Below are 15,234 nucleotides of genomic sequence, written 5' to 3'. Positions count from 1 at the left end.
TATACTGGCCCCCACCAATCCCCCAGCTGTCTCTGCACTAAAGGAGCTTACACTCTAATGTCCCCCCATAGTCACACACTATTATTTTACATTCATAGAGCTCTGACATATACTGTAGTATAGTACTGTACAGAGAACACTGAGCCAGTCACATCAGTCTCTGTACAGAGAAGCTTACACTCTAACGCAGAATGCCATCTATAGAAGACTACAAATCCCAGCAATACATTATAAAGCAGTGCAGAATAATAGTATATGAATTTGGTACATACTCTGTTCTGCCTCTCTGCTCTGGAATGCCGGTCTGATGTCTTGTGCAGAGGGTCTCAGGAGGGGTACAGAGGGTCTCAGGAGGGGGAGATGTGCGTGCGGCAAACGCGCTAAGCAGGTGCCGGGTGGTTCCACAGAAGGCTGCTGCGCAGGACCTAACGCAGCTGAATCAATTTTAAATATTTAATTTCTAAGCTGCAGAGGTCAGCGGTGTAATGTAGAGGTCAGGGCACAGTGCAGAGGTCAGGGTGCGATGCAGAAAAAACAAGAACTTACAGGTGCTCTGCCCTCTTTCTCTCCAGGTGGTAGTGGTGGGGGGGAGGGGGAGGGGCTTTGCAGCCATTTCTCAGCAACTCCTATGATGAATCCTTCAGCCGCCTCCTTGTGTCTTCTCTTCAGGTCCTGCTCTCCTGAAGTCTCCAGTGGCCAATGGTGATCCTGCAGTCTTCCTCCTATAGCAGCTGAAGTGGGAGGAGGAAGCTGCAGGTGGCTGCCAACAGACCGATCACTGAAGCGGGCACAGCGGCTGAGGAAAAGAATCTGCACAGCTGTCACTAACATGTGCCGCGTCAGTGATCAAGAGCGGAGATCACTCTTCTCAGCGCTCTCATCTCAATGAGAAAAGTGATCACCGCGGCCGTTCTTAGGGGAATCTGCTCAGTCCCCCTTCCAGTGTTCCTCCCAACAAAGGGGAAGTTGGGGACTGGACCTCAGTGGGCCCCCTAACCGCCTTGGGCCCCGGGGCAGCCGCACTGGCTACACTGCCGGTAGCTCCACCCCTGCTTGTAATAGTAGTGATCTCTAGAAGTTTCGTGTATTGTGTTCCCATTCTATGACTATCTCCTGGAGCATATCCCCAGTCACTAACAACAACTACAGCATGTTTGCAGTCCCTAACCATCTCCTGCAGCATAGCTACACTTTACGACCTTCTCCTGTATCATGCTTGCAGTCTTTGAGCATTCCTGTTGCATGTATCAGCAGTCTCTGAAAGGTCCATGTAGCATTATATTAGCTGATAATTATGTGTTGCCCTTTGATGATGTCAAGGGTCGCACTTGAGACCCCCTATATCAGGAGAGCCGACTACCACCGGTATATACTGTACCTGACAGTTTTAAAGTTTTTTTTTAAACTTAATGCAACCTACATTTGAGCACGTTAAGGCCTGATTCACACCTAGGCGACAGCGTTTTTGTGCGTTTTTACGCACATATATTAAGTCATGCGTTTTTATTGAGCAAATTGTGACACATTAATGTAAATGGCAAAAACATGCAAAACCAATTGCAAAGCGCGTTTCCAAGCATTTCCTATTGACTCTATAGGGACGAAGCGAGCTGTAAACTGCCAAAAAGCAGCCCATGCACTTTTTCCAGCGACAGGTGTTGCTTATTGCGACAAAACGCTCAGGCGTGAACAGAGGCCTTAAGAATGAATGGGGTTTTTTTTGGGGGAAGCTTTGTCGCGCTGAATCAGCTGCGACAATACAAATGGAACAGACCTTAGTCTGGTCTATCTGTAAAAAATATAAGTCAATTGGACTTATTTGGAGCTGGTTGGATGACCAGTGGTTTGAAGACCAGTGATTTCTTGGGTGGAGCATTTTGTCACGCTGAATCAGCTACGACAATACATACAGTTTGAACCAGGCCTTAATGCACGGCAACAGATAACCGCAGTATAAATGGTACTTAACGGTTTACAAGCACCTGGCAGGCTGCCAAGATTATGTTCACGTGTTTTTCAGGTGCTTTTATTAAAGTCTATGGTGCATAAAGGTTAAGATTTAGTGACTGGAATCAAATCTGGTCTACTTATAAAAATTGCTATTTTAATGTGGCAGCTCTCAAAACCAATTTCAAAGTGATCTCTTGCTGGTATCTGGTGCTATCCAGAATTGCTAAATTTGTGCCTGACTATTCCTTTTTCTGCTTTTGGGGTTGCACTGAGAGAAGCACTTTCTTCCACATATGGTGGACATGCCCTGTGGCAAAATCATTTTGGAAACAGGTCTTTCAGATGTTATCTTCCCTATTGAACCGTAAGCGACTTGCGGGCCCGGCCTATGCCCTACTTAAAGGAGAACTATGGGGTTAGGACTTTTCCCCATCGTTCTCCTAAGGGTAACGGGAGGACACAAACTAGCGTCCTCCCGTCACCCAAAGCCGGAACGGATCCCGACATCGATGTCGAGATCCGCCAAGCTGCGTGAGTGATAGCTGGCTCTGCTTATCTAGAGGCAGAGCCAGCTGTACCCGCCCCCTCCCCGTCCGTTCCCGCCAGTCAGCGCTCGAGGATCAGACAGGGAAGGGGGGGAATCCAGTCCCTCCCGTCACGGCTCTCTGCCGCCACAGGATCGAGAAGTGAGCGAGCGCCGGTATGTGTTTGCTCACTTCCCGATCTACTGAGCCGACCTGTGACAGTTTCATTGTCACAGGTCGGCTCATATTATGAGGCTGAGTGAAAATCACTCACCTTATAATTCTCCTTTAATAAACGTCTGGATAGTATCACTAAATTTTGCTTGCAACTGAAAATTCTTACTGCTGCTAAACAAATCATAGCCAAAGCATGGAAAACCTCTACCCTGAATTTGGTTGAACTTAAATATAGAGTCACACAATTTAAGGCTACTATCATGGATAAAACACTTTGATATACAAGTGTATGGCAGCCCTGAATTGATCATTTTCTACCTTCTAGATTAAACGCAACACTCCTAGAGCCTTACAGACTATTTACTCTTTTACGAACTTCCTCTACTGCTTTTTTTAAAGTCTAAATTTCCTTTGGGTTGGAGACGAGTGACATTGGAATCTTTGTTACTCCTTTCTTTTTGGTTTCTTTACAATCTTTACCCTCAATCTAAAATGATCTACTGAAGTTTGAAGATGGGCTTTTTTGTGGCTTCTCTCACGTCTTGTGGAGTTCCTATTTGATCCAGAAGCCTGAAACCTCTTTTACACAATTTTGATACATTTGCTGTGATCGAGCTTCCCACTTCTATATCATTTTGCTACTTTCTGATTGTTTACTATACTTTGTTGTTCTTTAATAAAAATAATGACCAAAAAAAACAAAAACAAAAAAAGGTAAGATTTAGTTCCAAAATTTAGTTACACTTTTTCAGGCTAGGTTCACAGGTAGGTGATTGAGCCGGTAAGCGGTTTTCATGCGGTTTTTTTCATGTGATTTTGCTTTGAAAACTGCGCAATTATAGCTACTGCACCTTTTTGCTCGACAGGAGATTTCTACCGCATGACAAATCACAAAGGTGTGAACAGCTTCCATAAACTTGAATGCAAGTCTCTGATTTGTAAGATATTGCGTGGCTAAAACGGCGCGATAAATCGCCTGGGTTGCGAACCTAGCCTCAAGCTTCTCTGACAACACAACACTGGTTCGGCCCTTTAGAATAGCAATTTTCTGCTCAGCCCCATTAACATGGCAAATTAGGAGCAATAGCTAGTTCAAACTTTGAAATATATATGTATAGGCATATACACACACAAACATACATAAGCTTAGATATTCATGTCTGGGTCACTTCTATACATGTTACCGATTAATTTTCGTAGCAAAACAGTGCTAGGTTGGCCTTATCGGTAGACACCACACAGTTGAGGAAGTTACAGATCTCATTATTTACTTGAGGTTGTCCAAAGAGAGTCGTCATACATCTCTCCTCTCCAGGATATCCTGGTTCACTCGTTTGAGTCATATAATTTTTTCATCCCACCCAGGCATTCAAAAGACAAACAGTAACATGGAGTAATTAGTGGTCAAACAATGACCTGCCCAAACCAGAGTATGACAGGCGAGCAATCTGCTCATTCTAACTAACAATGGCATGCAGACTAACAAGCAGCATTATAGTTAGGTTTTCTGTGCTATACCAGAACTGGGTAAAGCTCAGGCAAGAAGCCAATAGACCAAAAATTACAAAAAGCGCAATTTTCTTTAGCCTTGGTTGCCAATGAAAATACAAGTTCTAAGAGCCCTTACACACGGGCTTTCCTATCAAGTCCGCCTGTCAGTTTTACAGGCGGCCCTGATCGGAAGACCAATGTTAGTCTATGGGCAACCAGATCTAAATGGACGGGTGCCCATTTACATGCGGTTACCCCTGGTTCCACACAGATGTAGCAAAATTGTCAAGGAAACATTGTACTTGTGCTAGTCTGCTACATTGGATGGGTCTGCTTTCAGAGCCATGTGTCTCTGTGCTTGTTTAATCAGATATAAGCGTTCCGAAGGAGAGTTTAATTTAACTCATCAAGCTTTCTATAGGTTTCAGAATAGCCCTCCTGCATTACAAACAAGAAACAAAAACAGGGTTCCCAGATCACTATTTGACAATACTGGCAATAAGGTCTGGGGTGGACTGGTGCACTGTAAATGTGACAGGTTAAAAAAAAACTAATTTCCTGAGAGGGGTGACTGTATGCATGTCAAGGCCTAACATTCAATTTTAGACAAATGAAAATAGTAAGCTAGCATAGCACACAAATAGGTGTTTTAAAAAGGGTGTATTTTTATGTCAATGGTAATATACATAGGAGGACCAAAAATTACATCAGGATTGGCTTCATGCCGCAACCATTTGTGTACATATACACCTTATGCATTTGCTTATTCCATTAGTTGGAAGTTGCCTTGAGAAAGGGATACCTATCCTGAAACTGTCACCTTTTCCACCTCCGTCTGTACCCAGAGCACTCCGTTCTCGATCAGTACACATTTGTAATGTTGTATTGTTTGTTTGCACATTGTGCCTTCTAGCTGCATCTTTAGATTGCATTATTTTCTTATCGCATCATTGCGTGTCTAGTTTAGCTTTGCACCAGGGATTGCACTTTGGTCAGTTGTGTCTATATGTATCTACGTATATTACACCATTGGACTTAAAAAAACAGCTATTGAAATGCCTATTTGGGTGGTATGGTGTGGTATGCCCATATGCTCAATTTTGACTGGAACGTACCATTAAAATGCTCATAGACAAATGTCTGTAAAAAGTATGGATTACTGTTAGGATTGAGCTAATTGATTTGTAAACTGTGGTAGATCAGGTGTACCTGGATTTGCACAGATAAGTAAATAGGATTATCAAAACCCAGATTCAAGTAATCCACATGATTCAGAGTCAGTTTTAGCAGTCATTAATGACTACACAGGATGACACAAACTGCTACAAATAGTACTCGGATGACCTCCTACATAACCATTTCCATAAGAGAATCTGACGTATCTAGGTTTGAGTTCTAAGCACAGTTCATAGAAGGATTAGTTTATAGGTCACATCTGAATTATGTGCTAATCTTCAAAAACGATTTCACAAATATAAATAAAAACTAAAACTTCTGTTTTTCAAGGTTGGGTGTGAGTAGACCTTATGAGTACATATTGAATCCACAGCAGTGTGGATATATGACTGTCTGCGCCCCAATGGGACTGGAACCCATTAGGAATAACTGGATTTAGATTATATGCAACAGGCAACATGCAATGCTCAGGGACATTCTGTGACATACCTTGAACATCATACCAGTGGGCTCCATTAGTGATTCCATCTGGGAAAACCTCACCCTCCTCATCTTTACACTGTGGGTGACCAGTCTTCATGATAGGGTGGTTTGAAGCGTAGGCTCTGGCCAGATGCTGGAACACTTTGTCATCTGTGGATCTGCTATAGTAGCCAGTTTCCTGATGAATGCTGGAATCGTCAAAGGGATAGCTAGCCACAACCGAGCCGCCATGCAGGTTCCCAGAGAGCACAAATCTGGGCAAAAAAAAGGGAAATAAAAAATATGCTTCTGTTAAAATAAATTTGTATTACAAGAATAATTTTGTGAAAAAAATGTGTTTGATGATGAACCTGGCAGCCATTTTACATTTTTTTAAATGAAGGTCAAAAAAGGCACACCACATTTTGTACCCTTTGTCTTTATTAGCCAATTTTGTCCACTTTTATCTTCATTAGCCAGAAAACCCTCCTCTGTGCACACCCCAAAACTAGTTTCTATTTGTTACTAATAGCTAAGCCCTACCCAGTCACTATATACTTGTGCAATGAGAGCACCATTATTGGTCCCTGAGGTACATCTATTGTACGGTATGAGGACAGGGCATGTGTCCATAGATATCAGAGGGCGGCCAGACTTGTAGCCATGATTTAGCACCCTTAAAGAACTATATGTTACCAGTGCTGCTTGTTTAAGGGGAAAATATTGGGGCCAGGGACAGGATTTCTCTTCTCCCCGACTGATGTTGTCTCTAAGGCCCCATTCACACCTATGCGTATTGTAATATGTGCGTCTGTCGCGCGACCGTCACGCGTTTTTTTACCACGATCCGCTGTAAAAAAGTCGCGCGACCGTCGCGCGATTCCAAAGGCTACTTGGCAGTATCCAAATGGAAAACGCCCTACAAAACGGACCAATACGCAGCAAAAACGCTCCGGGACCTTTGCATGCGTGGCCCGTTTTGTAGTGCGTTCGGGACGGGCGGAAATACGGACAGGTGGGAACGATACCATTGACTACAATGCTATTTATTTTTTTGACCGTTTTGTAGAGCGTTCATCGAGCGTAGGACGCGCTACAAAACGGTCAGGTGTGAATGGGGCCTAAGAGCTGACAGGCATCTGTCTGCCACTATGTACATGAGACTGGCATCCAATCCAGCCAGACTGGAGATGGTCATCTCATGTATCTGTGTAGCATTAGTCCCACAGTCAGGGAGGACAAGCCCTTAAACTGACCATTCCTGATAAACTGGAAGAAATTCCAGCCATGTGTAGCCCCTTTCAGCACCCCTCCACTCAACCAAAAATCAATTTTTCAACTGACTTTTGTTGAAGGAGCCAGTGCAGATGCATGCACAGCCTAGGTATGCAGCAGTCGCTAAAAAGTGATGAATCGTCCGCTGACAGTTATTGTATTGCAGCAAAATGCAATGCACCACGTTCCAGATCTGGTCCGGAAAATGGTGTGAACCTGCCCTTAGTGAAGAGTTAAAGCTGGCCAATCAGCACTTCTGTTTGAAAAAAGATCCTTCCCGTCAGAAGACATCATGTGAACAATGCCATGGCATTGTTCCTGTGACTGGCAGTCAGAAGAAAGATTATCAGTCATTATAGAATCAGGCAGGCTCCAGTAGTGTGATGGAAATATTTATTTACAATTTTTGGTAAATATTAAATTCTAACATGGGCTGAAGAAAGTAACGTTTTTTTTCATTGTGAGGTGAAACTGCATCAACAGGTTTTTCAGGCTTCCTTAATAAAACATGGCATTTGCTGAAGGCTATAATGACATTGACACCACATGCAGGAACGAGAAGGTATTGGTCCTCTAAAAACCACACAACTTTTCCATTTCTGCACTCCTGTGTAAGGCAGAAGACCTTTAAGTTCTGCTATACTCCATTTCACATAACAAGGCATGACACTTATTCAAAGTAGAAACATTTATTCTGAAATGTAAATTTTTTGTAATCCTAGATCATGAGGGACTTCAGCGGCTGAACTCCATATTTTTAAAGTGTATGTAAACCCAGGAGCAAAAATGTAATATAGTTCAGCTTATCAGTGTTAAAATGTGGTGGCTGCATTAGTTTTCTTTTATTAGGATTTTTGTCCTTTTATTTTACCTGGTGATCCTGACAGTATATCTGTTTTTTTCAACTTCCTTTAAAGGTGGTAGACAGAGGGTTAAGACAAACCATTTAACACTGACAGGGGTGCTTACAATGGTCAGATTTATTATTTTATGTAAAACCTCTATCCCAAAAGGAAAATCTGCTCAAAAGGTGTTAGCTGGAGTTTGGATTTCATGTGTTGGCAGGGCCGGCGCTACTATATAGGCAGGTCAAGCATCTGTCTGAGGGCGCCGCAGGGGGGGGGGAAAGATGCGACTGGAAGGTTGCTCCTTTAAGACGGTCGCGGCGGCGGCGATCACATCTCTCTGCGCTCCCTCTCTCTCTACTCCCGGTCGCTGCAGCTTCAGAGCGGCCAAGAGGAGAGACGAGAGGGAGCGCAGAGAGGTGTGATCAGCGCCGGTATGAATAGCCGGGCAGAGCAGCGGCAGGGATCCTTTTGATGAGGTGAGGTGAGACCCGTGCGCCGCCCCGCCCCACCCGACCCGGTGTTGTGCTGTTCTCGTCTGCAATCCCCCCTCCATCCCCCCGCCATCTACCTTTCTCTTCTTCCTCGGAGGAGACAGTGAGAGGAGGGCTGCACTCGCAGCCCTTCCTCTCAGCTGTCACAGGAGTTCTGGCACAGTGTTGTGCTAGAACTCCTGTATTGGAGGTGACAGGGTCAATTAAGAGAACCTGTCACCTCCATATGCTATCACACAAGGGATTGTTAGCTCCTGTGTGATAGCAATAAGGTTAATTTTTAAAAAATTTAAAAAACAAATTTGATAAAACATTAGAAAATAAATAAAAATTATGAAAAAAATAAGTAAAACATAATAATAAAAATGATAAAGAGTAAAATATAGTAAGATTAAAAAACAAGAAAAAAATAAAAGATAAATCAGAGAAATACATATTTAATAAAGTAAAGAAAACTTAAAATTAAAAAAATAAAGTGATAAAAGAAAAATTAAAAATTAGAGGTACACCAAAAATGCACCTTCGCCTGTGTAGGAAAAAATTCTGGCACCGGCCGTGTGTTGGTCAAGTCCATCTAACACTACCCTCCCCACAGGGTGACAATGCTGATGTCCAAGGGTGGCTTTGTTCATAGAGTAGAGACACCATAAGACAGAAAATGTGTCACTGGCCAGATCAATGTAGTAAAAAATTAGCATTCAAGCTAGCTTAACACCTGCACTACACCCGAAACGCGCGTCCCGGGATCGTGTGGTACTGCACAATGCCGGCAGCGATTGCCGCGTGATCCCATTGATTTAAAGGTAAAGGTACAAGCCGTGATTGTTTTCCGAAGCACGGGCGGAACCGCGGTGGGAAACCGCGCCATCCGGCCGGCGTCACAGTGGTGCCATTAGAAAATAATGCCGCACGGTGAAGTGTCGCCTAGGCGTGAACCTAACCTTAACGCTTGTAGTGCGTGGGTAGCCCCCCCCCCCTGCAAGAGTTAATAAAAGTTTTGCCCAAAGTTATTTTTTAAGGACTGGTAAGCAGGAATATATTAAAATTTCGTTGTTGGGTTTTAAGTTAAATCCATAACTGGGCAGAGAAGAAGAATTGCAGGCAGAGTTATAATAACTGTAGGTTGAAGACGTGTATAGCAAGCACATTCAAGCATTGCTCCTATAAGCATGTCTAGACTGCTTCAGCCAATGTCATAATTCAGAAGGCGATCATAAGGCACAGCAGCTTACTGCCCTCGGCAAAAATAATGATTATAATAATAGACACGTGCAGTAGTAAGCCAAAATGTGCTTCTGCACACCCTGGGGGCCCCTGAATCTAGGCCAGCACCATGTGTAAATAGCTTTGATGCATTCTCTTCATCTCACAATTCAGTCTGCCCATCACTGTGACACTGAATTGTGTGATCGAGTCACAGTAATAAATTGCAGATTAGAGGGCATACATTTCTGGAGGACATGCTTGACATGCGTATATGGCCTGTGATAGCACTGTCATTAGACGGCGCAGATCACAAGCACAACGCACAGCACTAAACAGAGTGCCTCTGTTGTGTGGGATCGCTGTAATAGCCAATCGCAGCAATCACAAATGTAAACACTGCAAGAGCCCTCCTCTTCCTCTCACAACAGAGGAAGGAGAGAAGGAATCAGATTTAATGAATGAAGGGAAGCAGCAGATTGAGAGGGGGGTTAATTAGATTGGGAACTTCTTTTTTTTTTTTAACCCTTTCACCCCTCTCCTATACATCTCATCCCTATCCTGTCTCTGTATGGGACCTGTATGTCAACACCTTCATCTACCTCATACTGCAAACTAAGCCCCCGATCTCCATTCTCTTATTGTATGGGACCTGCGCAATAACCCCTTCACCTCTTCCCTCTGTGTAAGACCTGTACATTAATGTGCTGGATCTTATGCACCATAACCAAGCTCTGTGTTTTAACCCCCTTACTAACCAGCATGTTTTTTCAATGCCCAAAAAAAAAAAGTGTCAAAAAATAAGATCACCTTGGGATGTCTACTTTCCAAAAAGGGGTAATCCTGGGGCATTTGTAGTGTCCTGGCGCGTTCATACTAATGGAAACACAAGTCGGGTGAACTTGCGTATGAACACGACGATTGTGCTACACGTCGGGTATACGTGTGAGTAATTATTCCCCAGCCAATATTCATGGCTAACTCTAAAGTGATGACTGGGCTTTTATATTTTAATACATATATCATTTTATATATAATTGTATTTGTAAAATTTTGGGGTGTTATTTTTAAAAAAGTTTTATTTTATTATATTGGCCTGGAGTTTTTAAATTCAGATTTAAATCCATGAAACTAATTAAAATGTCTAATATATTACAAACAGTTATTTTAAATAAATAAAAAAAGTGGGAGGTCATTTTTGGTTTTGGCCTGACAAATTCTGCTGCAGGATATGCATTGCAGTGCCATTCATTCCAGTGGCACCCCACACGCACCTCCTTCCCGCAGTGCGATTGTAAAAATTGTGCATGCAGTTTTATTCTGAAGTAAAACTTTAAGTTTGTAACACAGCATTTGTGTATTTTATTTTAAATAAAAAGGTGGTATGTTTTGTTAGCCGATTAATCGAGAGAAAAAATTATCGTCCAACTAATCGATTATGAAAATGATCGTTAGTTGCAGCCCTAAACTTTGAGTGGACTACCACATAGGGTTCATTTATAAAGGAGAGCATACTGTATATCTCTATGCACTTTCCATTATGCACCAATATATTACAATCAGAGGTGGACAAATAAATATGGAATTCAGAAGCCAGTTTGTCCAATTCAGGAGCCAGCAGCAATTTTGTCAGGAGCCAGCAGCAATTTTGTCAGGAGCCAGCTCCATTGAGAACAGCTACTAGCGAAAACCTCAAAAGTTAGGTGTCAGCTGTAATTTTTAAGGAGCCTTGGCTACCTGGCTCTAGGGATTTGTCCAGCCCTGCATTACATTCACCGCAAGCCATTCTATGCAAAAAATTGGGCTGTTATTGGAGAAGAGCCAGTCACCTGACTTTGACATGATCGGGCTCTCCTCTCAGATTATTTTTGCCATTTACAGAACTTTGTGTTGTTCTCCAGAGTCCAAAGCACATTTGTAAGGTCCTGTGTGGAGCATTTGACCTGTTCCAAGCCACTTTTGCATCGTCATTGACTTGCATAGCAATGCATAACCTGCTTGAAGCAAAAGCCTGTCAACACAGGTTCTCAAGCACATTGTTGTGCTTTATCAAATGTGTGGGGCTTGGTATTTTAAAATTTCAAGAAAATGTTTCTTAACCCTTGCAGTGGGGCTACTCCTGTAACGCAAGGGTTAACTGCTCCTTTTTGGCTAGGTGCAAACATAACAGTTATACTCACCTGATCCCCTGATCCTTTGAGTGTTCACACTGCTCGATTCTCGTACGATCGCGGGATTTCGCCCGATTCTCGTACGAGAATCGAGCAGTGTATGGGCACCTTTAGACCGGCCTCTTCCCTTCCGCCTGTCTCCTCCTCCTCCTGGAATATCCCTCGGTGTCCTCATATCCTATACACTATATAGAGCATGATCATTCACTGGACCTTAGACCACTGCAGCAGAGGGGGAGTGAGGTGGAATGGACCGGTTAAGAATTATTTTGCTTGAAAGCAGCTGTACGGCCACGATGGAGCCACGCCACTGCTTTTAAAGTCCCAACTGGTACTCTAATAATAGCAATATGATAATACAAAATGTCCCTACAGACTGTCTATACAGCACCTGCTACCAATGGCAGCTATCATTAGACACAGTACTTGATATAGTCTGGTGAAAGTTATTTTTTAATTTTACAAGGTAACATTGTCCTACATAGTGGCCATTCATTGAGCACGTTCAACAAACACTGACTTCTGTAACGCTTCCGGAAAACAGTTCATTATCTTATTTATACTGTTTAAAAGCCATGAAGCCTGCAGCATCCAAACATGAAGTGTCCATATACTAAGCTGAACATGGAATGAGCTAGACAGATCGATGTTAATTATCTGACCGGCCTGGGTTACATTATGCGCTATTTAAACCATGTTTCCATAAAAGCCATCTTGTCTTATATATGTATTAAGCTACATAAGTCAATAAGAGTCTTTATTATTCTAACAACCACATGGCTATTGTCATGTACAGCTTCATAAACAGCCTGCTATTTGGTTGTTTGGTAATATCACTACAGTTTTGTGGAATAGAACTGAAAATTGCTTGTCTAGACCAGGGATAGGCAAACTCTGGCCCTCCAGCTGTGGTGGAACTACAAATCCCATTAGGCATTGCAACACTCTGGCAGCCACAGATATGACTTTCGGGGACAGTTTTATGATGGGATTTTTAGTTTCACCATAGCTGGAGAACCAGTGTTTGCAGGCTGCTGGTCTTCCCTTGGCTGCTGGTCTTGGTTGTAGCTGTCTAAAGACATCACATTGTGGTTCGATGGGCACAATCCAATCAGGAGAATATCTTGAGGGAGCACTGCAAGACAGATGATTTCAAGGAACAAAACACTAATCACAAGGGGAACCCAAACCAACCAGTCTGTCCTATTCCTCTCCTAAGAAGGGTCAGCCAAGAGACGTGCAGAGTGGTCCGTGATTGTGTACAGAGATTCAATAACTGCACCAGTGATTGAACACTGTGAAAAGTGTTCATTGTCTTATTTCTGTACACAGCTTATAGAACATCTCCATGTACAAAAAAGAAAAAAAAATGCTACTCTCGCAATGCAAGGGTTAACTGATTTTTTTTTTTTTGTCAAAGGGACCACAGTAAAAAACACCGGCAGCCTCTTCCATCCTAGGCCTGCTGATGTCATCACGTACAGTGCAGGACCCATAGCTCTGCATTAAAATTGAAAACAAAGAGGAACAATCCACTAGCTTAATCATAGGGGAAAGAGGCGAGCACGAAATGCTCAAGTAAGGTATCAAGAAAGGTATCAAGTAAATAAAAGTCCATTACAAAAAACCTAGGCAAAAACGAACAGTTAAGCCTTGAAGTGCAGGGGCCACCCCATTCAAACTGGAGATTAGCAAGTAAATGTTTACCAAACCATGGTAGAAGATATTAAAATCTTGAGTACACACACAATGCTTAAAGGAGAACTATGAGGTGAGTGATTTCCACTCATCCTCATAGTTCGAGCCGACTTGTGACAAAGAAGCTGTCACAGGTCAGCTCTATAGATCGGGAAGTGAGCGAACGCATACCGTCGCTTGCTCACTTTCCGATCATCTCCCTGCAGAGAGTGGTGACTGTCAGTCACGGCTCCCTGCAGGGATTCCCGCTTCGATCCTCCAGCGCTGACTGGAGGAAGGGCGAGAACAGCTGGCTCTGCCTCTAGCTGGATTGAAGCACACATGTACAGGATCTGACAAATATTCCAAAGACTTGATAGAGGAGGGAGAGGTACAGGACTTATTAGCAGGGAGGATGCCACCATCACTAAAAGTGGAGTTACACTTTAACCTAACATCTGAGTACAGATCCACATTATTCAAGATGTTCAAACTTCCCTTTCTACTTTCCAGGCATAAACAGTTGCCTAATAAAAAGGTAAAGTCAGCATTACACCTTTACTCGACTCACCTACTGAAAAGGAAAAACCGTAGCTGACAGTTTACTTCACCTCAGCAATTCTACGCAGACGACAGATGTCCCCAAGAAATGCTTTGTACAGTAAAAGTGCAACTTGTCTACCTCTGATGTGGCCCCTGGTAACTTATTCAGGAACCCAAGCAGTGTTTTACTGTTTACCATTACTTTGAAAAATGATTACATGAATACAATTCAAGCTCTTTCTCTGTGCCCTATTTAATGCTTCGTGTCAAATTGTTGGGACATTAGATTTTCGTGCGGCATTGATGAGCACCTATCAGATAACACAAGGTAAGGAACAACAGAGTTTAACCCTCTTTCACACCTGAGCGACATCGAATATGCGATTTTTGGACATTTTTACGTGAGTAAAATTATTATTATTATTATACAGGATTTATATGGCGCCAACAATTTGCTCAGCGCTTTACAAAATAGTGGAGACAGTACAGTTACAGTACAATACAGTTTGAGAACAATAGGGTTGGGAGGGCCCTGCTCATAGTCACATGTTTTTGCCAGCAGATAGTGAGTGACACACTGATGTGAATGGACAAACGCATGTAAAAATTTGCAAAAACGCAGCAAATGCATGTTTTTGAGCATTTCCATTAAATTCTATGAGGCCAAGAAGCGCAGAATCTGCCAAAAAAAAAAAGTTAATGTACTGTCTTCAAGGGACAAAACACTCAGATGTGAGCATGGCCATAAAAAATGAATGGGGGGGGGGTTGCGTTCATTTCGGGCAGAAAAAGGACTACAAAACACTCAGTGTGAATGAGGACTTAAGAAGGACATACACTTTGTTTTTTTACTTAATCAGCCCTGCATCTTCTCATACCAAGCATCTTTACATTTTTTGCAGCAATGGCAGATATTGCTTTTGGACAACAAATGTCTACTGAACTGGCCATTCTCTAGTTGATCACTATTGTTTTATCCTCCCCTGCTCCAAAGCCCAGACATGCACATTCGCCTGATAACCACAAGAAAGACCATTTGATTGGCAGCTCGTGCACATACTGCTGACTACCAAGTGTGTCAATATGCTACAGCATCCTACCTGTCATAGTAAAGCATATAGTAACTGCCTTGTACAACAAGCAAGCAAGCGGTTACCTAGCTTCGTAGTATCTTTTTAAAATTTCTGTCAAAGCTGTTGGGGCCTTTCGCACCAATGCACATTACATATGTTGGTGCACTGCGGTG

General features: G+C 42.8%; 1 protein-coding gene across 1 annotated transcript in view; it reads right to left on the bottom strand.

Annotated features, from left to right (window-relative positions):
- Window positions 1-15,234, bottom strand: part of CPD (carboxypeptidase D) — a 63,740-nt gene that overhangs the window by 44,513 nt on the left and 3,993 nt on the right. The window contains exon 2 of the mRNA XM_018572471.1: window positions 5,808-6,055. Within this exon, the coding sequence (XP_018427973.1) occupies window positions 5,808-6,055 (248 nt within the window). The remainder of the gene's footprint in view (window positions 1-5,807; window positions 6,056-15,234) is intronic.

This window comes from Nanorana parkeri, unplaced genomic scaffold (genome assembly GCF_000935625.1).
Source record: "Nanorana parkeri isolate BGI_ZX_2015 unplaced genomic scaffold, ASM93562v1 scaffold2041, whole genome shotgun sequence".
Taxonomy (NCBI): Eukaryota; Metazoa; Chordata; class Amphibia; order Anura; family Dicroglossidae; genus Nanorana; species Nanorana parkeri.
The sequence above is the reverse complement of the archived record's forward strand: the minus strand, read 5'-3'. Positions and strand labels throughout refer to the sequence as shown.